Source organism: Trichechus manatus, unplaced genomic scaffold (assembly GCF_000243295.1).
Source record: "Trichechus manatus latirostris isolate Lorelei unplaced genomic scaffold, TriManLat1.0 scaffold00101, whole genome shotgun sequence".
Classification (NCBI taxonomy): domain Eukaryota; kingdom Metazoa; phylum Chordata; class Mammalia; order Sirenia; family Trichechidae; genus Trichechus; species Trichechus manatus.
The window spans coordinates 4,733,151-4,756,418 of NW_004444037.1; the positions used below are offsets into that span (position 1 = coordinate 4,733,151).

General features: G+C 37.9%; 1 protein-coding gene across 6 annotated transcripts in view; it reads left to right on the forward strand.

The window, feature by feature from the left end:
* Window positions 1-23,268, forward strand: part of CLOCK (clock circadian regulator) — a 144,599-nt gene that overhangs the window by 115,630 nt on the left and 5,701 nt on the right. For all 6 annotated transcript variants that reach the window (XM_023737328.1, XM_023737332.1, XM_023737331.1 and 3 more), the window contains 11 exons: window positions 1,223-1,305; window positions 1,520-1,626; window positions 6,738-6,885; window positions 7,450-7,525; window positions 12,010-12,151; window positions 13,158-13,258; window positions 13,782-13,871; window positions 17,355-17,507; window positions 18,346-18,555; window positions 19,312-19,517; window positions 22,337-22,595. In XM_023737328.1, the coding sequence (XP_023593096.1) occupies window positions 1,223-1,305; window positions 1,520-1,626; window positions 6,738-6,885; window positions 7,450-7,525; window positions 12,010-12,151; window positions 13,158-13,258; window positions 13,782-13,871; window positions 17,355-17,507; window positions 18,346-18,555; window positions 19,312-19,517; window positions 22,337-22,595 (1,575 nt within the window). The remainder of the gene's footprint in view (window positions 1-1,222; window positions 1,306-1,519; window positions 1,627-6,737; window positions 6,886-7,449; window positions 7,526-12,009; window positions 12,152-13,157; window positions 13,259-13,781; window positions 13,872-17,354; window positions 17,508-18,345; window positions 18,556-19,311; window positions 19,518-22,336; window positions 22,596-23,268) is intronic.

The window sequence follows — 23,268 nt, forward strand, 5'->3', positions numbered from 1 at the left end:
GTGGAGTTGAACTGCTTACCTTTTTGGTTAGCAGCTGAGTACTTAACCACTGTGCCACCATGGCTTCTTCTCAGTTCTTACTGCATCCTCTGTATTTTACATGCATTATCTCATTTAATTCTCATAACAACCCTATGAGATAGATGCTAATATGATCCCCATTTTATATTTAAGGAAACTGAGACATACAGAAGTTAAAATGCTTGCCCAAAGTCTTTCAGTGAGTAGATGGTAGAACTAGGACTTGATTCCTATTCTCTTTGACTAAAATCCCAAAATCTTAACTACTATACTGTGCTACACAAAAGTCATTCGAGGACATAGAGGCAGGTTGGAATACATTGTTTACTATTACTGGAGTCTAGGGTAAATATTGCGGAAGGGCTGGGGATAGTGCAAGATGAGGTTAGAAAAGTAGGTGGAGGCCAGAAATGAAATTCGTTTCTTTGTTGTTTCTTTTTCTGTGCTGATGAGTTTAAACTTTATCTAATGGAATAAGAAACCATGAAAGGTTTTTAAGGAGAGAAGCTACGTAATCATATTTGAATATTATTAAGCTAACTGTGGCCCTAGTATAAAAGATGAATTGAAGGACAGAGAGACTATTTTGGGAGAAGCTGTGGGAATAATGTGAGTCAATGATGGCAAAGGTCTAGACTCTGAACTAAGGCAGTGAAGATGGATGGGATGGAATAAATTGTTTAAATACTTAGCAGGTGAAATTAAGAGGACCTAGTGGTGACCATTTTGATGGTGGAAGATGAGAACTAAAGAGTGCATTGTGCTACTAGATTGCCAGACTTTGGCCACTAGACAGGTATACCTCCATTAAATGAGATGGAAAATTGTGTAACTGGGTGTGGGGAATAAGGCAGTTCCTTTTAGGACATAATGAGTTGCAATGCATGGTGACATCCAGCTAGAAGTATCAACTAGACAGAAATATGGAACTGTAGTATTCAGGAGAGAGGTCTGAATTCAGAACCAGGGTTTACTGGCATGTATGAGTGACTGAAATTACTTTAGAGAGTGAGAAGTACTCCCCCAAAAGCCTGCATCAAAGAGTTATTTATTGCCATAATCTTTAATATTAGAAAATTAAAATGCGCTAATAACTTGCGTAGGGAGAAGTTGTCTAATAATGACCAAGCAAGCGATAGTTAAGATTCTTCTAAGGACACAGGAAAGTATTTCTAAATTTTAATTATTAATTTGTTTATAGGAAATGTGCACTGTTGAAGAACCCAATGAAGAGTTTACTTCTAGACATAGTTTAGAATGGAAATTTCTATTTCTAGATCACAGGTAACTCTATTTTTAAATTCCATAAAGGGATAATAGTCATAATTATTGAACTTAATGGGCTTCAAGGACAAACTTTTTTCCTAATGAGGACTTGGAAACCCATTATCCATTTCTTAAAAAGTAAAGGCCAAATTTTTTTTTTTAAAGAATTGATTTCTATTCAGAGTATTTCCTGTTGCAGAAAAGTTAAAATACTGTTTTATGTGTAATTTAGGGCACCACCCATAATAGGATATTTGCCATTTGAAGTTCTGGGAACATCGGGCTATGATTACTATCATGTGGATGACCTAGAAAATTTGGCAAAATGTCATGAGCACTGTAAGTAGATTTTAATATTTCCGGTGATCATAACTGTTTTTGAATCATATAAGCAGAAATTCTATTTCTTTCCTATTATTAATGTCCTATTAATAGAAGGTGAGAAAGTGGGAAAATACAGATTTATAACCTTTTTTGTATTTTTGAAATGTACTGGAAGATTTTACTTATAAACTAATCCAGTAGGAATCATAGAGAAAGTTTAAATTAAACTTGTTATATTTTACGTATTCTATAATAGTAGGTACCATTTTATAATATGGCATGTAATAAACCTTGTTCTGAACTGTATATACTCTATACCTGGAGTAAGTGAAGTAGATTTCTTTGAAAAATGTAATAGTACATCAAACTGTTGGAATACTGTTTCATAAATTTTAATTTCCAGGCATGTAAGTCAGCCCAGGAATTAGATATATATATTTAGAGAATTTATTTTAGAAAGCTCATAGTAAGTGCTCATTTAATGTTACCTACAGTTATATTGTTGTTATTATTAGCAGCAGCAGCATTATTATCTCATATTGCCAGGCATTGTTCTAAGCTCATTACGTATATTATTTCCATCATTCATCACCACATTTCTAGAAGGTAGGTACTATTGTTATTTTCATGAGTAAACTGAGACACAGTAGGGCTGATTTACCCACAGTCCCATAGCTTGTTGGTGGTAGAGCCAGGATTAGAATTTAGGCCCAACCCTTTACCACACTGCTGTTCATTCTTTGTTTCAGATTATTTGCTTCTGTGATCCTCCCCACAAAATTTTACTTTCTTGGGTGTCCTCTAAGCTTAATTAGATAATTAAGATACTTTCATTATGTCTTATGCTGGTCAAATAAACTTCTCTGTGTAAAAATAAAGCATGTTCTATAATAGCATCAACTACACACAGCCCCCAGATTATGAACGAGTCCCATTCCTAAGTCTGTCTTTAAATTGCGTTTGAACAATTAGGTACGGTTTGTATCTAACATCAGTTAGTAATATGTTTGTCTTAATATATTTTATTTAGTGTACCTTTCAATGCATAAAAAACACTTCTAGATACACTAAAATATCTGTCATGGATATGTGTCAGCTTGGCTGGGCCGTGATTCTTAGTAATTTGGCAGTTATGTAATGATGTCATCATCCCCGATGACGTGATCTGATGTGATCAGCCAATCACTTGTAATGGGATTAGGGTGGGATGCAGCACCCTTACTCAGGTCACAGCCCTGATCTGACGTAAGAGGAGTTTCCCTGGAGTGTGGCCTGCATCACCTTTCGTCTTAAAAGCGATAAAAGGAGAGAGAAGCGAACAGAGAGAGAGGAACCTACTACCACCAAGAAGGAAGATCCAGGAGCAGAGCGCATCCTTTGGATCCAGGGTCCCTGCACTGAGAACCTCCCACACCCACGGGAAGATTGATGCCAAGACACATGGAGATTTCCAAGGAAAGCCAGGCCCACAGATGTTGAAAGGAGACAAGGACCTTACCCTAGAGCTGACAGAGAAAGCCTTCCCCTATAGCTGGCGCCTTGAATTCAAACTTTTAGCCTCCTAAACCGTGAGAGAATAAGTTTCTGTGTGTTAAAACTTGTAGTATTTCTGTTATAGCAACACTAGGTAACTGAGAATTTGGTACCAGGAGTGATGTGCTGCTAAATACCTAAAATATGGAAGTGGTTTTGAAACTGTGAATAGGTAGAGGCTGGAAGAGTTTTAAGGTGCCTAATAGTAAAAGCCTACATTACTTTGGAAAACTATTGGTGGAATTATGGATGTCAAAGGCAGTTCTGGTGATGGCTCAGAAGGAAGCGAGGAGAGCTGTAACACCAGAGACAGTGCAGATGACGAGGAGCAGCAGCAGAGAAATGGTGGCAGCAGAACCAGGAAACTGGCACAAGATGTCTCAGAATGCAACCCATGGAGTGAGAGAGCTGAGTGCCTTCGGGCAGGAGGCTTCCTGGCAGAGTAGGGTGCCTCTGGGCACTTACTAGTGGAATTAGGCTCGCCAACCCATGGAGTGAGAGAACTGAGTGCCGTCAGGCCAAGGCTTACTGGCAGAGTGGGATGCCTTCGGGCACTTACCAGTAGAACTAAAGAGCTTTGTAACACTTGTCCGAGCAGGGCAGAGGCCAGGCCGGCCCAAGAGGGCAAGGGGCTGAGAGGCCAAAGAACCAGAATGCAGAAGCTGAAGAGACAAGGAGCTTAGGAAGCAGATCTGCCTTGGTCTGCCCTCGGGGGCTTCAAAGGGTGAGGCCACAGCCTTCTAGGTTTCAAAGATTCATATCTTCACCTGCTTGGTCCCAGAGTGTGGGGCTGCCATTCACGAGTGCCAGAGGATGGAGCCGGATCCCCTGCCCAAAGCTGAGGGGGCGGAGCTGCCATACCCAAGGGGCAAAAGAGTGGGGTCTGCTGGGGGCAAAGGAGTGGAGTCGTCAGTTGAACTAGGAGAATGAGGCTACTCAAAGCCAAGGAAGCAGAGTTGCCGTCCCAGTGGGCCTGGAAGGCGGGGCTCAAGCCCGGGGCCAAGGGACCTCCACCCAGAATCCAGAGGGAGTGGCCAACACCCAGAGTCTGGAGAGCAAGGTCACTGCCTAAATGGTCTCAGAGAACAGAGGATTATTTTCAAGCCTTGAGAGCTAATGTAAATTGTTTTGCTGGGTTTTTCACTTGCTTAGTGCCCATTATCTCTTCTTTCCCTCCAATTTCTCCCATTTGTAATGGAAATGTCTGCCTTGTACCTGTTCTACCATTGTACTTTGGAAGCAGATAACTTGTATTCTAGATTTCACAGGTTCATAGATGAAGAGGAATTTTTCCTGAGGATGGAATTTGGATTTAGAGTTGATTTAACACTTTTGGGATGATATGATGGGGTGAGTGTGTTTTGCATGTGGCAAGGACTTGAATTTTGGGGGGACAGAGGGTAGAATGTCATGGATTGAGTTATGTCCTCCCAAAATATGTGTTAGCTTGGCTGGGCCATGATTCTCAGTAATTTGGCAGTCATGTAATGATGTAATCATCCCTCATAATGTGATCAGCCAATCAGTTATAAGGAGATTAGGGTGGGATGCAACACCCTTACTCAGGTTACAGCCCTGATCTGATGTAAGGGGAGTATCTCTGGGGTATAGCCTGCATCACCTTTTATCTTACAAGAGATAAAAGGAGAGAGAAGCAAGCAGAGAGAGAGGGACCTACTAGCACCAGGAAGGAAGAGCCTGGAGTGGAGCTCATCCTTTTGACCCAGGGTCCCTGCACTGAGAACCTCCTAGACCCACGGGAATATCGATGCCAAGACACATGGAGATTTCCAAGGAAAGCCGGGCCCACAGACGTTGAAAGGAGACAAAGACTTTCCCCCACAGCTGACAGAGAGAGAAAGGCTAGCACCTTGTTACCAGACTTCTAGCCTCCTACACTATGAGAGAATAAATTTGTTTGTTAAAGCCATCTGCTTGTAGTGTTTCTGTTATAGCAGCACTCAATAACCAAAACAACATCTTTAGCATAATAATACAGTGTTGTGGATTCAATTGTGTCCCCTAAAAATATGTGTCAACTTGGCTAGGTCATAATTCCCAGTATGATTGTCTACCATTTTGTCATCTGATGTGATTTCCCCATGTGTTGTAAATCCTGTCACTATGATGTAATGAGATGGATTAGTGGCAGTTGTATCGATAAGATCTACAAGATTAGTGTCTTAAGCTAATCTCTTTTGAGATATAAAAAAGAGAATTAAGCCAGAGAGACACGGGGACCTCATACCACCAAGAAAGCAGTGCCGGGAGCGGAGCATGTCCTTTGGACCTGAGGTTCCTACGCCGGATGCTCCCAGACCAAGGGAAGACTGATAACAAGGACCTTCCTCCAGAGCTGACAAAAAAGGCCTTCCCCTGGAGCTGACACCCTGAATTTGGACTTCTAGCCTACTACACTGTGAGAAAATAAATTTCTCTTTGTTAAAGCCATCCGTTTGTGGTATTTCTGTTATAGCAGCACTAGATGATTAAGACATACAGTAATAATAATAATGTTTTGATGTGCCTTGCAAAGTAGCACCTGTTTGTTACTCAAATCATTGTATGTACCTCAAATTTTTAATATAATAATAGGCTTTACGGGTTTGGTTTGTAACTACGGGTTGTACGTAAGTTGGACGTTCATAACCCACGGACTGCCTGTATATGGAAAATTTTTAAGAGTAAACTCATTGCAGCCCCAAAGTGATTTCATTCCAAGTGATGTAAGCAGTCGGCAGCAAGGTTTAGTGAGAAGACCTGATACTTCTGTTAACTAGCTGTGTAATTTTGGACAAGTGATTTAATGTCCTCATTAATAGAGAGAGAGAAATTCCAGAACAGTATTTTCTAAGATGTGTTCACTGAATGCGAGTCCATTAAAAAGGATTTTATGGTCAGTGAAGTCTGGGAAACACTTCATAATCTCTCTCTCTTAGAGAATCTTGGCATACATTAGCATACTGAAGGTTTTGAGAAGACTAAAGAAATGTATTTAAACAAAGAGCTTCCCAAATTACTTTAACCACAGAACCCATTTTTTGCTTAAAATCCGTTAAAAGTCTTCAAACTTACAATCTACAGAGCATTCTTTGGAAAATCTTGCACTGAACAGTTACTTTAAGCAAGTTATTCTGATTTGTGTTAGTTAAGGTGTAGACTTAAATGTCTCAAAGATGCCTTCCCTACCAGGGTACCTGTGGGGAAAAAAAAAACCCTGGTGTGGTTAACGTATTACTACATTACCCTAAGCATATCTGAGCAGGAGGAAGTCAACAAGGTGAATAATTTATTCTTAAATATTTGGAAGTTTATTGTGCATGAAAAGTATGGAAGATTGCCCCTCTCTTCCTCTGCTTGTATATAGCAACAACTGGTCATTAAGTTGGGCACTTTGGTGGAAGATCTGTTAATTGCTTGGGTCCTTAAACTGTGTAAGTATAGCGTGTTTTTATAATTAATGTATGTTATTGAAAAGCCATAAAAATAATTGTAGGTAGCTTTAAATGTGAATGATAGCCTTTGGTTAGAAATAGATTCTTAATAATTAATAATATGGATCAAAGAAAAATATGTTTCTCTTTTCTTCTTAGTAATGCAATATGGGAAAGGCAAATCATGTTATTATAGGTTCCTGACTAAAGGACAACAGTGGATTTGGCTTCAAACTCATTATTATATCACTTATCATCAGTGGAATTCAAGGCCAGAGTTTATTGTTTGTACTCACACTGTAGTAAGGTAATAATCCTTTTAGAGAAATTCTGAACTACTGTAACATTTTACAATAATTTTGGCCATACAGTTTTTATATGTAGCTAGTTAATGAATTACAGAGTGATTTTTTTTCATTTTTTAATACATCCTTTCTGTATACTATTAAATTTACTGAATCGGTGCTATGTAGAAGTATAATACAGGTATATAGAATGTGTATAATTCTTGGCATAAATTTTATATTTTAGAGCAGAAATGTAACTAATTTATGTGCCAGGGTCAATCATTGTAAAAGAAAAACTGGAATAGATAAGCATACTGTCCCTTTACTTAGTGTTTGTAATTTAAATACTGTGTAGTTATGGAGCATTTGCAGTAACATCTACAACTTTAAGATACTTACAAAAATGCAAATTGAGTTAAGACAGTACACTGCAGATATGTTTTAGATTTGCATAGAGCATAGAAAATAGTCTAGCATTAGTAATGAATAGTTGTGACACATAGCAAACACTGAATGTTTGCAACTCTGTGCAGTATTCTAAATGCATGACCACGTACTAATTTTTTTTTTTTTTTTTTTTTTAGTTATGCAGAAGTTAGGGCTGAAAGACGACGAGAACTTGGCATTGAAGAATCTCTTCCTGAGACAGCTGCTGACAAAGTAGGCTTCTTAAGTTTTTAAAAAATCATTTAATTTTTTCCCAGTGAAAGAAGAGACTCAGTTTATAGGAAAATTATTTGTCTTTTCAAATATTTGATTTCTTCCCTTGTGACAGAGATATTATACTTCACGGTTTGTTTTTATTTTAAGTTTAACTTTTAAACAGCTCATGTGATTCTCAAAAGGATTTGAAAGGCCTACCATTTAGTGATAATTAGGTGAAAGTCATATGTGATCTCTGATTAAAACTACGATTTATTAATTGCCTACTATGTGTTAGGCTCTGGCTAGGTTCTTTGTATGAATTACAAAATGTCATTTACTCCTCAGACATACTTAACCTGGTAGGTAGTATTTCTATTTTAAAATTATTGAAACTGAGGCTTCATGAGATAAAACAAACATGCAAACAAACAAAACTGTTCTATAGTTTGGGTAGGAAGTTATCGTCAGGAGTTGAACTCTGGTGTCTCATTTCATTATGGGCAGAAGTGGAGCATATTAATTATTTATTGCTGTGTGACTGAGTACTCCAGAACTTAGTGACGTAAAACAATACATATTTATTATCCCACAGTTTCTGTGAGTTGGGAATCAAAGCATGGCTTAGCTAGGCCCTCTACTTCAGGATTTGTCATGAGACTGTAATCAAGATGTTGTCTGGGGCCACAGTCATCTTTCACCTGGGGTAGAATCTATTTCCAAGCTCACTCAGTGAATGTTGACAAAATTTATTTCCTCATGGGCAGTTGAATGGCAGCCCTTGGTTCCTTCTTGGCTGATGGCTGAAGGCCGCCCTCAGTTCCTTGCCAGGTGGCCCTCTCCATCAGAGCAAGCATGCAAAAGGATGCATGGAGAGAAAACACTGAGATGGAAGTCACAGTATTTTGTAATCTGATCATGGAAATGATTATGGGGGCAGTGGCTATGGGGACAGTGGTGGTTTAGTGGTAGAATTCTTACCTTCCATGTGGTAGACTCAGGTTCAGTTTCTGGGCAGTGCACCTCATGTGCAGCCACCACCCATCTATCAGTGGAGGCTTGTGTATTGCCATGATGCTGAACAGGTGCCAGCGGAGCTTCCAAACTAAGATGGACTAGAAAGAAAGGCCTGGCAATCTACTTCCAAGAAGCAGTCAGTGAAAATTCTAAGGATCTCAGCAATCTGGTCCCCCATCTGATCATAGTGATGGTGCAGGACCAGACAGTGATTTGTTCCGTTGTGCATGGGGTCACCATGAGTTGGGGGCCAACTCAGTGGCAGCTAACAACAGTCATGGAAGTGATGTCCCATCACTTTTGCCTATTTTATTTGCTAGAAGCAAGTCAGTGGGTCCAGGCTACACTCAAGGGAAGAGTTTTATACAATGGCATGAATACCAGGAGGCAGGGATCATTGTGAGCCATATCAGAGTTCCCTACCACAAGCAGTATTTTTAACCCACAGAAAATAAGTGAGTTAAATAGCTAGGATGCCCGGGAATTAGTCAGTTATTCAGCAAGCCTTATTAACTACCTTCTATGTGTGACAGGGCATGACTGTGGATATCGAGAATACAGCAATGAATAAGTGATCAGCTTTGTCAGATTCAGCTGAGATGGGCTCAATTAGATGAGGACTGAGAATTGAATATTGAGCTTAACAACATGTATTTCACTGGTGGTCATCTCTTATGTTGGATTTGGTGGTGTGGTATTATGAGAGAAAGCCTGATCAGAGTGGGTATAATAGAGAATTTTCTGGGAGAAGAGAAATTGGAGACAGTGAGTAAGGAGGAGTTTTGCTACAAAGAGGAGAAAAATAGGACAAGAGTAGGAAGGGAAAACGGGCTTAAAGGAAGTTGGTTTTGTTTTTTCAAAGACAGGAGAAATAATAGTATTTTTGCATACTGTTGAGAATGGTCTGATGAAAACAGAAGAATTGATAATGGGAGAGACAGGTTAGAAATTCTAGAGCAATCTTCCTGAGAAGGTGAGAGAAGATGGGATCTAGTCCACAAGTGAAAGGATTGTGTTAACTAGGACAGATTATTCATCTATAGTACCAAAAAAAAAAAAAAAAAAAAAGTTGCCATTGAGTTGATTCCCACTCCTAGTGACCCTATAGGTCAGAGTGGAATTGCTCTGTAGGATTTCCAAGGAGCAGCTGGTGGATTCGAACTCCTGACCTTTTGGTTAACAGCTGAGCTCTTAACCACTGTGCCACCAGGGCTCCTCATCTAGAGTAGGGGGTCAGCAGACTATGGTCTACAGGCCAAATGTGGTTTTGTAACACCCACAAGCTAGAAGTGATTTTTACACTTGCAAATGGTGATGGATAAAAGAAGAAGAATGTTTCGTAACATGAAAATTATATCAAACTCAAACTTACGTGTCCACAGAATAAAGTTGTATTGGCGCACAGCCACACTCATTGGTTTATATATTGTCTGTGGCTGCTTTTGAACTATATAACAAGAGTTGAACAGTTATGACAGAGATTGTATAGCCTACAAAACAAAAAATATTAACTGCCTGGCCCTTAACAGAAGAAGTTTGCTGACGCCCGTGTTCTATGGTAACATGAAGAAAGGTAGAGTATGTGAGTGAGTACTGGTGGGTAGACTGATGTGGTAGTGGGAGCTTATAGCAATATTTGGCAGTGAATAAGGCATTCTGCCACATCACCCCTCCCCTGCCTTGATAGCACGAGTAACTTTGAAATCATATTGTTCGTTTATGTGTATGTGTATATATGTATAAACACATGTATGTATGTATTCATACGTATTAAGGAGCCCTGGTGCATAGTGGTTAAGTGCTCAGCTGCTAACTGAAAGGCCGGTGGTTTGAACCCACCAGCCACTCTTCAGGGGAATGATGTGGCAGTCTGTTTCTGTAAAGATTACAGCCTTGGAAACCCTATGGGATGGTTCTGCTCTGTCCTATAGGGTTGCTGTGAGGCAACTTTATGCATTACTTTACTGTTCTCCCTTTTATGTAAGCTTTCCTCAAGTAAGAGCAGAGCCATTGTTTCTTTCTTATTCACTGCTGCATGTACAGGGCTTTTAAGAGAACATTTCCTCTATTACAGTGGGAAGGATAAAAAAAAGACGGATTCATTCATATACCTGCTGTATTAGAAAGTAGGATTATTTATTTGTTGTTGTTTTTAGGTGCCATCAAGTCAGTTCCAACTTACAGCATCCTTGTGTACAGCAGAATGAACACTGCCCGGTCCTGCACCATTCTTACAATCATTATGCTTGAGCCCATTGTTGCAGCCCCTGTGTCCGTCTGTCTTGTTGAGGTTCTTTCTCTTTTTCACTGACCTTCCACTTTACCAAGGATGAAGTCCTTCTCCAGGGACTGGTCCCTCCTGATAACATGTCCAAACTATGTGAGATGAAGTCTCACCTTCCTTGCCTTTAAGGAGCATTCTGGCTGTAGTTCTTCCAATACAGATTTGTTCGTTCTTCTGGCAGTCCATGGTGTATTCAGTATTCTTCACCAATGCTACAATTCAAAGGCATCAGTTCTTCTTTGGTCTTCCTTATTCATTTGGTGGTGGCAAAATAAGTTATCTGTAAGCATAAGGTAAGGCTGTCAACAGAGAGATGGAGACAGAGTGGAATAGGTATAGAATTATTGTGAAGGGTGGTGAAGTGAGCCCAGCAGAAAAACTTAACAGTATTGCTGCCTATACTGTTAGGTTGCTTAGTTGTTTCTAAAGAGATACTTAAGCAAGTGAGCTAGAAGGATAGGAGAGTATGGTTTAAACAAATAAAGCCCGTTGCCATCCAGTCGATTCTGACTCATCGTGACCCCATGTGTTAGAGTAGAACTGCTCTGTAGGGTTTTCTTGGCTGTAATCTTTACGGAAGTAGTTTGCCAGGCCTTTCTCATGTGGTGCTGCTGGGTGACTTCGATCCACCAATCTTTAGGTTTGTAGTCAAGTGCAAACCATTTGTGGCACCCAGGGACCATAAGTAAACCTGTTGCCGTGGAGTAAATTCTGACTCATCGTGACCCCATGGTTTAAAGTGGGATTTTAATTTGTACTTTTGGAATGTTACAGTATCTGATACAGGTGAAGAGATTGAATAACTGAGGTAGAGTGGAAGGAAGAAATTGTTGGAGAGCATAGGATGTTGTTGCATGAGTCATCCATGTGAATACTGAAGTTTTGGAGAAAGTTCGAATTTGGAGTAAAGGGGAAGATTGTGAGCAATTGGTGTTGAAGTTCCAAAGACGCTTACGATACCTTGTACATAAACTAAAGTGTCATCTTTATTTTGTTGTTTCTTCAAATAGAGAAAGAAGCCAAAACTTTCTGGCTATAAAAAATAAATTTTCATTTCTTTACCTAGCATATGCACAGGTACCTTTGCCTTGTTATGGGTAAAAACTTTTATTTATTTATTTATTTTAAACAAGCAGTATTGCTAATTTGGAATCTCTGAACTGACCCACAAGAAAACATTTATCTTACTCTGTCTTCTTAGAGCCAAGATTCTGGGTCTGATAATCGTATAAACACAGTCAGTCTCAAGGAAGCATTGGAAAGGTTTGATCACAGTCCAACCCCTTCTGCTTCCTCCAGGAGTTCAAGAAAATCGTCTCACACAGCAGTCTCTGACCCTTCTTGTGAGTACCCTCACTTGAAAGCAGACTTCCATTAAAGAACGTGCTTCTAAATTATTTGTGTTAACTGGTATCAGCTTTTTTCATCAAGTGCTTCTTTAAAATTATAAATGTTCTGCATTTTTTAAATATATTAACCTTTCAAGTAAGTAGGAGGCACAGTGCTAACATCTAGCAAAGAATTAACTTTATCAAGTGCCCTATAAAATATGTAGGTAGTGATGCTGGTAGCATGGCCAAGCAGTCCCAGGCACTGGATTAAGTCTCCAGTCTCTTTGGGAGCATAGGTTCAAATCCTACCAGTGCCAGCCTATTAAGGGTGATTTTGAAAGAGCCCTGGTGGTGCAGTGGTTAAGTGCCTCTAACCAAAAGGTCAGTGGTTCGAACCCATCAGCAACTCCACAGGAGAAAAGACCCAGTGATTATCTCCCGTAAAGATCACAGCCTAGGAAATCTTATAGGGCAGTTCTGCTCTGTCATATAGGGTTGCTGTGAATCAGAATCAACTAGACAGCACACAACAGTAACAACAGTGTTGGTCTTGGTAATTTATTTTTACTCATCCCGCAAGAAAATCAAACTATTTCTTTCTTCTTTACTGCTAAAGCCCGTGAGTGTTCTTTTAAACCAGTTTGCTTTTTTGAAAGCTTTTTAGTGTTTTGTCTTTATGAAAACTTTCATAATTGTCATTAAATTAGCAATCATTTTTAAAGTTTTCCTGTTTCAAATATTTTCTTTGTCCTTATAAAAGACAGGAGATGAAGAATGTAATCAAAGGCACTAAATTTTAAATGTAGAAATTGTTGAAATGGAGAATGTTGTGTATATTTTCACCACAATAATATGTATAAATAAATTAAAATGAATCATCTCATTATAGTAGACTTCACTTTTATTGAATGGTTTAGAAAAATAACCATTTTTATTCACTGAAATGCATTTTGAAATTAATTTTTCGAAACTGTATTTTCTAAAGCACCTTATGCTGTTCTGTTCTTGTTGACCTCAGCAACACCAACAAAGATCCAAACAGATACGAGCACTCCTCCCAGACAGCACTTACCAGCTCATGAAAAGATGGCACAAAGGAGGTCATCATTTAGTAGTCAGGTGAGCTCTTTAGTTAACGTTCTTCTGAATAAAGATTTACTAGTAGCGGGAAAAAAAATCATCTAAATCTACAGAATTCCATTTATTCATTATCCTTTTCTATAAAGATCAAAATGGTTGTTGATATATAATATTTACTCAAGATCTCTCTTTTTTTGTGAAATAGTTGTCGTAGATATCAGTCCTTTTAGCTGTTTTTAGCTATTTTTCAGGTAAAATGTAAAAAGCTGGTAATGTAGAAGCATTTTATATCTAAATTCAAATGCCAGTCACCTTCAGTTAAGTTCAGCCAACTTTTATTGAGGACCCCATGTAAGGTACTGTGGTAGGTGCCTTGGAAGATAAAAATATAAGTCAGGAACAGGCCTTTCCAGTATAGAGGGGGAGACATACCTACGCTTACCTAATGAAAGTATGAGGCAAATTGAAAGTTCAGTCATAAAAGTATCATGTTGATATTTCTGGTGAAAGTGCTCACGTATGAGAATGATCATCATTCCAGTGTTATTTGTTTTGTTTCTAGTCCATGAATTCCCAGTCTGTTGGTCAGTCATTAACACAGCCCGTGATGTCTCAAGCTGCAAATTTACCAATTCCACAAGGCATGTCCCAGGTATTTTTTGATTGTTTGTTTGAATTGAGTATTGTAAAATGATAAATTGCTTTTAAGATAATATAGATTTCTTTAAAATGTAGTTTTAGAAGTGGTAAATCTCAACTGGGGGCATTTAGAATATCTGGGGACATTCTTGATTGTCATAATGATTGTAGGGTACCACTGGCAGGGGCTAACCCAAAAACCAAACCCACTGCCATCAAGTTGATTCCGACTCATAGTGACCCTACAGGACAGAGTAGAACTGCCCCACAGGGTTTCCAAGGAGTCCCTGGTGGATTTGAACTGCCGACCTTTTGGTTAGCAGCCGTAGCTCTTAACCACTATGCCACCAGGGTTTCCACCAGGGTGGTAAATGTCCTTGAATATGCAGGACTGTCTTGTACAACAAAGAATTGTCCTGCTTGATATACCACAACACTCCCCATTGAGAAATGCTATAGATCTAAAGATATTGAGGTTGAAATGTAGCTGTTCATTTTGTTCTTCTTATGGATATTGGAAGAATTGAGTAACTTTATTCATACATTCATTCATTTGTTCATATACAGGACATTTATTGAGTTCCTTGTATGTGTCAGATATTACAGGTGTTGACAATACAAAGATGAGTAAGATGTAATATCAATACTAAAAGACTTTATTACACATGGAGGGCACCTAGGTGACTTCTTTATGGTGCGTACTAGGAGGTATACAGGCTGATACATGAATATATGAGATGGAACCTTAGTACAGCCTAAGGAAACAAAGGAAGACTTTCCAGAAGAACTCTTGCCTGGCCTAAGTCCTGAAGGAGGCCTAAATATAAGACAAAGGAGAGGTATTACAAAAGTGACACTAAGTTACTTTTGAACATAGTTCTCCAATTTGTAATTTATTAACTGAACTGATTTAATGCCTGAAACACATTAAAAATACCGCTGAGTAGTAGTAAGGATGATATAAAGTTTTCTGATTGCTTTGTTTGGCATTAAATACACCTTGATTTAGCAGTAGCTTGATTTTAGGTAATGATAGTTAACAATAGGTAAAAACAGTATCTTTTTTTAAAATAATATTATTTATAGGTATTGTTTAATATATACATATATAATTAAAATGTTATATGACACTTGTACAGACATATTGATGTTATAGATTACCTCAACTTCCTAATCTTGAGCTCTAGCAACATACTCTTATATAAGATCTTTATAATAGCACTGTTTTATTAAATGTTATATTTAGTTACAACAGTTTTTATGAGTATTGAGTGCTCAAATCCTATTTATTCTGAAGTGTTAACAGAATTTTTATGTAAATATTTAGACATACTTTCAATATCATTAGTTCATTAATCTCAGAATACTGAATATGCATTTCTTAACATTTTAAAGAAATATTTTCATATTTCATTTTAAAGGAAATAAATACTATCCACTGTGTCAAAAATGTTAGTAATGAAATCTCTCATCTTATTCAGTGATAAAGCCAACTGCTTTGCTTCTTAGTTCTATGGTTTTATTTCCTGTTATCCTGCTTCTGTATTGGTTTCTATTTTCTTGCTTGTACTTAATAGAAATCCTTTATACCCTTTATAAATTGTGACAATATACTTTTTATCCAAAGGTACAATTAACTTTAGTTAAAATAAATTCATATAACAAATATAACATTTTTACTAATACAAATAAAGACATGAGGGAATTGAGGTACTAAATATGTAATCTTTTCTTAAACTTGTGGTGTAGTCTAATATAGGGTATAGTATAATTATTGTTAACTTCAGAAGCCAGAGTTGTATGCCTTGAAAAGTAGTATTCAGTGTCCTCAATACAAACGTCTGAAGACAGAGGAAAAAAAGTTTTTGGGAGGCATTTGTCACTTTTAAATGCAACTCATTGTAGGAGACTTATGTTAAGATTGAGACAGATTTCCACTAAAGTGAAACTCTTTCTGCCCTTACACAATAGCTTGTGTACTTATGGCCAAATATTTATGGAAATATATTAAATGAGCCTGTATAGACTGAAGATGTAAATCATCAACTGTAGCTAAATTACAAGCAGTAGAAAATAGGGGCTGCTTATGACTCAGATAAAACATAGAAAAATAAATAATGATTATAAACACTGGAAGTAGAATAACTTTTATGTTTTTGTTCATTCATAATTGCATAGTCCTTAAAAGTCTTTGTTCTGTACTTGTCTGAGAACAGTTTTAGTTGAAAATATTATAGTTGGTTATCTCTTTTTTTCACTTTGGGTACTTCTTATGTGCACATAGAGGACATTCTAGGGATGTTAGAATTTGATATGACGAACTCTAGGTGCTGGCTACTTCTTCATTTGTTAAAGTGTAGAAGTGAAGCCACTGGGGAAGCTGTTTTTTTAATTCCTCCATATCCACCACCTGTGACCCATTGCTTCCACATAAAATAGAGGATAATGAGTAAAAGAGCAGCTAATTAAGATAGATTTTGTATGCTTTATATGACAAGGTATAGTTTTCACTGCATTTTTAATAAATGATAATAATGAGAATAATGTCAAACTTCTTTTGAGCTCTTATGTGCCAGGTGTTGTACTAGGGGTTTTGTATATTCACCTGAACCATATGAAACTGCTGTTAACTTAGGTGGAAAATGTCAGTTATCAGCAATTTGAAATGGTACCGCCTAAAACATTAACTCATTTAATACCTACAGAAACCCCATAAAGTTGGTGCTTTCATTATCCCCATTTTACAGATAAACTGAGACTGAGAGAAGTTAAGTGACTTGTTCCAGTGAGTGAACTGGTAATAGGGATTAACTACTAAGAGGAATAAAGAGAACTCTAAAGAATATAGGAACAGGAGTTGTAGAGAGCAGCCACTAACTATAAGGCAGAAAGAGAGTATCTGAGGAAGGAACAATCTTGGAAAATTCTCCTACCTCCAAAACCTCCCCACCCCCGATGACAGAAGTTCACTGAGGTACCACAGGCAAGGGCTGCAGAGCAGGAAACCACCTGCTGGAGTGCTGGCAAAACATGCTATGAAGCCACCCACTGGAGTGCAGCGGGACTGGGAAGCTGCCCACTAGGATGCCAGTGAGACTTGCTGGAAAGCCACCTTCAGGGGTGCTGATGAGACTTGCTGGGAAACTGCCTGCTGGCAGCCGTGCCATAAGAGCAAGAAAGAAAAGCCCCAGAACCAGGGAGGAAAGCCCCTTCCTCTTGCAGAGCCCCTTCCTCTTGCAGTATCTCTCATGTACCCTCTACTGATATGATTAAATTTGTGCCTGTTAGCAAGGAGAAATATTTACAGGGTCCATCTCCAGTATCACAAAAGCAGAGCAGAGATGCCTGGATTTGAGAATCCTGCTGAGAGGCAATACATTGATAATTGATAACTGGCATAACATTCTTAACTCATGATATACTGCTTACTTTCCACATTGTACAATTATGAGAACTTCTAAAATATGCTTTCCTCTGTCCACGCATGGTACTTCAGTTTCAGTTTTCAGCTCAATTAGGAGCCATGCAGCATCTGAAAGACCAATTGGAGCAACGAACACGGATGATAGAGGCAAATATTCATCGACAACAAGAAGAACTAAGAAAAATTCAAGAACAACTTCAGATGGTTCATGGTCAAGGGCTGCAGGTAAGTTATTCTTTTATTTGAATACTACAGAGTTACAATCTTGCATCCATATTTTGGTGTCTTAGGAAAATTGACTTATTTGACAGTTCAATAAATATTCATTGATTATTCAGTATGGTTTCATTTACAGTCTTTAAAGATAATTACTCATAAGGGTATTTCCATCAACGTCCTTGTTTCTCCAGCCTAATGGAATCATCTTTTAGGAGTTCAGTTTTTAGTAAGTTTAAATTCAAAATATAAAAATTGTATTTTATATGCACTTCTAGGTACATTTAGATATCTGTTGCCATCAAGTTGATACCAACTCATAGCAACCCTATAAGGACAGAGTAGAACTGTCCCATAGGGTTTCCAAGGAGAGGCTGGTGGATTCAGACTGCTAACCTTTTGGTTAGCAGCTGAGCTTTTAACCACAGAATTTTATAAATCAGTCATTAGCAGTAGTTTTACTAAAATACCAGGACTAGTAGGTTTGAGTGATATTAATATTATTTGGTCAACTAACAGGACCAGTCTACAGTTACATATTGAAACTAGGACTTTGGTAAATAAAAACTGCTTCTACCTAATACCATAAATTATAAATGATAGGTATTACAGATGCTGCTAGTCCACAGACCTTTGAGTAGCACTGAGTTAGGGTAATGCTAGCTGATATAACAAACAATCCGCAAAATGTAAAATGCTCGAACAAATAGAGATTTTGAAATTTGTAGCACGTTTTCTAATAATGTGAAACAGGATAGGGTTAGGAATCACTAGAAGAATGAAGTTTCACGCTTTATTCAATGATTAATCTACAAAACTCATTTTAATGTAGTCTTTATTTTAAAAGATGTTTTTACAACAGTCCACCCCTGGATTGAATTTTGGTTCTGTTCAACTTTCTTCTGGGAATTCATCTAACATCCAGCAACTCGCACCTATAAATATGCAAGGTCAGGTTGTTCCTACTAACCAGATTCAAAGTGGAATGAATACTGGACGTATTGGTACAACTCAGCACATGATACAACAGCAGACTTTACAAAATACATCGACTCAGGTAATGTTATCAAGTATAATGGGCTATGAAGAATTTAGTGACTGAAACGTGAACCATTGCTAAAACAAAAATAAAGCTCTACCTTGCAAAATAGCATCTTTTAAATTTTAATAGCAATTGGAAAGTACAGTATTGAAAAATGATCATTAAAATATTTTTTGAAAAATTATGTTAGTGTTGAATGGCAAATGTTTTCAACATATTGACATTTAGAAAATGTTGTGACTTGTTTAACAGGTCTAGTCTAAATCATACCAGGTTCTTATAACTTACAGACTACTTCTATATGTTAAGAAGGTTTGGCTGGTAAAGAGGCTGACCAGGAAACATATGTGCAGGATAGACTGTTGGGGCAGTGATGGTTTAACCAGTATTCCCGAGTATTTTAGTAATTGGTGTACAACTGTGACTTTAAATCCCAAGGCTTTACATGAAATACATAAACAGTGTCTAATAATCCATTACTCACTTCAAGCATTTAACAGAAATTTTTTCATGTATATTTTATATCTTCCCTGTTATAGTTACACTCTTTTTCTAAAGTCATAGATAACCTTCCAGCAGGGTATTCAAGTCTATTTCATTCTTAGTAACTACAAGTCGTTCCTTTGTGGGTAGATTTCTCTCAGAGTAATATATCCTGCCACTTCTTTCTCTGTCATGTCAGCTATTATTCGAGCAGTGAATAGTAGAAGTTATGTTTTCTGGTTACATTTTTGTCAGTTAATCTATCTGTAAAATCTTTTTCTTTTCTAGCAAAGTCAACAAAATGTACTGAGTGGGCATAATCAACAAACATCTGTCCCCAGTCAGACACAGAGCACTCTTACAGCCCCACTGTATAACACTATGGTGATTTCTCAGCCAGCAGCAGGAAGCATGGTCCAGATCCCATCTAGTATGCCACAGAACAGTACTCAGAGTGCTGCGGTAACTACTTTCACTCAGGACAGACAGATAAGGTAGTTGTCATTTGTCATTTTCAGAGTCATAATCTGATTGATTAAAAAATGGTTTAGTTTGTTGCTCACTCCAACCAGTGTTCTTAAATTTGAAATAAAAACCCAGAGTGTATCCATTGTTTAAAGGTTTTATAATAAAAGAGTAACAACAAATTTTGTTTCCTGTACAGAAATGTGCTGCCAAATATTGTAGAATCCAAATTCTTCAGTACACTGTTACAAGAGTTTGTGATAGCTGTCTCGTTGTGAAACTTAGATCTGTTCAACACAGATGCTGGAGAGTTTTCATGTAGAAACAATGATTAGGGTCTGTACTACCATAGTTTATATATATGTTACAGAATAAAAGTAGCTTATCTTTTATTCAGTTAAGTTCTATACTAAGTGCTCAAAATGTATTATCTCATTTAATTCTTGTATGCCCTCCCTCCCCGCCCCCCAAAAAAGGTGTGTTAGGATCTTCTTTTATCTTCCAGATGTAAGAAAACTGAGACGTAGTGGGTTTTTAGTAATTTGGTCAAGGGCATATAGCTAGTTAAGGGAGTAGTGGAGGATCCTTGAGCTCAAGCCTGGTCTCTGATTTCAAAGCTCAAGTGCTTAAACATAGACTACGTTAAGCTTTTGTGAGTCATTCTCAAAATGCAGCCTTCTATGGCTTATTTTAGTGGGAAGCCCAGATAGCTGACTTAGAAACAAACTTTATGAAAAAATGCCATTCACACATTGTAAAGCTGTCTTTTAACATCTGTAGAATGTCTGTAGTCTTAAGTATCCCATTTTGAGTACATTTTTATTTTTTACTTATTTTACTGTAAGTAGGGTGTACAATTTTGCTGTTGTGTTAGAACATGTAATATTTTAAATTAAAATCCTATTAATAATTTCCAGAGAGTAAAGAAGCTGGAGGATCACAGAGACAGTGAGAGCAGGGAGAACTAGAAAAGTCCACCTTCCGCCTCTAACGTTCTGAAGTTTTCTAACATTCTGAAAGGAAGCACTATGTGCTCCATAGAAATGCAGGCTAGTTGTAACACCTGAGGAAAAATGCATCACTCCAGAATATTGATGTGTGTTTTAGAGGGTGTGGTTTTGCAACTATTTGTAAACCTGTCTGTTTTTTGAGGGAAGAATACATATTTCAGCAAACATTTGAGGGCCTACTTAGATGACGATGGCATAGTTCTTGCCCCAAGAGAAAGACTACACTAGTAAAAACAATATAAAGGTAAACAAATAAATACTATTTGATGTGATAAATACTTAATAGGTGTTTAGAAAGGAGGAAGTGAGCAGTTTTATGCGTGGAGGCAAGCAGGTTAAGAGAGAATGTGGTCAAGGAAGGTGTCACAGAGGAGATACATACTTGGCCTGAGTCTTGGAGAGCTTGCCTTTGGGTGTGGCAGGGAGTCAGGGGAGGGTGTTCAGGCCAGAGCAGTACATACAAAGCCACAGAAGCGTGAGTAAGCAAAACTAGACTGAAGCATGTCTTTTGGTGCCTGAGATGGATGCAGTATTCTTACCACATTTGCCAGTGAGCAGTTGGGCAGTTCAGATACTAATTTCTTTTAGATTTACAGAGAAATTAGCATTTCTGTGACTAAGCCATTTTGTAAATGTCATGTGTTTCCTTGGGGGCAGTGGTGGTTCAGTGGTAGAATTCTGCCTTCCATGCAGGAGGCCTGGCCAATGCACCTCATGCACAGCCACCATCCATCTGTTGATAGAGGCTTGTGTGTTGCTGAACAGGTTTCAGCAGAGCTTCCAGACTAAGACAGACTAGGAAGAAACGTCTGGCGATCTAATTCCGAAAATAAGCCAAAGAAAACCCAGTGGATCAGAACTGTTGATCCACAACCAATTGTGGGGATGGAGCAGGACTGGGCAGCATTTAGGTCTGTTGTGCATGCGGTCACCATGAGTTGGGGGCAACTCCACAGCAGCTCACAACAACAACAACACTTGTTCCAATTTTATTTTTTCCCCATTATAAAGTACTTGGTTCTGAAGTGTATAAAATATAGTATTTTCAAGATTTAGCGTGGATTGAAAATAGATTTGTCTTGGAGAACATATATATAATAAAGTATGCCTCTGTACTAAGTTTAACACTGCTAAGTACTTTAAATAGTTTGTAATTGCAGTTACGTCAGGCTGCATATACAGGAGGGTCTTACCAGTTTCGTCACTGTCTGGCCAGTGTTAGAAACTAACTTCATTTCAAAGAAAAAGCAAATAGAAATAATCTTGTTCCCCAAAGAGGCATCGTGTTTTGATTGCTCTTTTATTAAAAAAGAAGGAACGAAGGAAGGAAAGATGGAGGGAGTGGGGAGGCAAAGGTAAATGAATTAATTCTAACATGGCGGTTACTATGCTGCATTGATAAATTTATAAATTGAGCGTACTTTTATTCCCTGTTAGAATGACATTTGGTTTTGAGTTATGTTTATAAAATACAATTTTTAGTGTAAATTTCTTCTGTAGAGTGTTTTAAATTCCCTTAAGATGACTTTAAGTTTACTCGTGATTAGCAAGTGAACCATGTGCCACAAGTATCTGACTCCCAAATACTTAGTGATTTTATAAAAGGAAAAACATTAGTATTTTTGACATGTTATCATATGTTAATTTTGCTGTATAAACTTTTTTAAGTGGTATCTCAAAATGAATTTTTAATAACATGAAACAAAACAGGAACATAATAGCTTTCTAAAAAAACTGGCAGTATCATGGGAATTATCTTAGGCAAGTATTCAGCCCACTCCCTTTTATAATACATATCTTGTGTTTCTGACTCTACTTTCTTCTTTCTTCTCCAACAGATTTTCTCAAGGTCAGCAACTTGTGACCAAATTAGTGACTGCTCCTGTAGCTTGTGGGGCAGTCATGGTACCCAGTACTATGCTTATGGGTCAGGTGGTGACTGCCTATCCTACTTTTGCCACACAGCAGCAACAGTCACAGACATTGTCAGTAACACAGCAGCAGCAACAACAGCAGAGTTCCCAGGAGCAGCAGCTTACTTCAGTTCAGCAACCATCTCAGGCTCAGCTGACCCAACCACCACAGCAGTTTTTACAGGTAATTCTCCCCGGGGGAACCTGTTCCAACTCCATTTACTTTTATACAATGAAATCAGACATTTAAATGAATAGTTGTATAACTGATCTGAAAAATCCATAAAAGGTTATTGTATAATTTGAATCTCTACAAAGATAGAAAACTTGCCCCAGCTATTTTTTCTTCCCTCATTCAGTCTTTGGAAGACTTTTAGCCCTTCCATGGACATACCCAAGTATCTGAACTGCTTAGTAGAGTAAGTGGCCCACTTCCTGCCTACATCAAGGCACTTTAGCCTAGGCTAGAGTTTCTAGGATTCAAGTAAAGGCACCTTTCTTTTTCCTATTCCTTTCTAGCAGCCCATCAAACTCTACTCTTTACGGGGCAGGGGTCTCACAACAGTTTTTTTTAGGAGTATATGCATTATCTTAAATTATTCTGTTGGATTATATTTTATTGTAATTTTTCAATTATAAATTAACATCAGAGGAGAAATACTCTGGAGGCAGCATGCAGTACATGTCATCGTTAAGAACTTGGGCTCTAACATCAGACTGCTCTGAGATTGAGTCACTGCTGCACCACATATTGTGTGACCTTTGACAAGTTACTTGCTAAACTTCAGTTTCCTTTTCTATAAAATGGAGGAACACATATGTATAGAATATATACAGAATATATATATGATATGTGT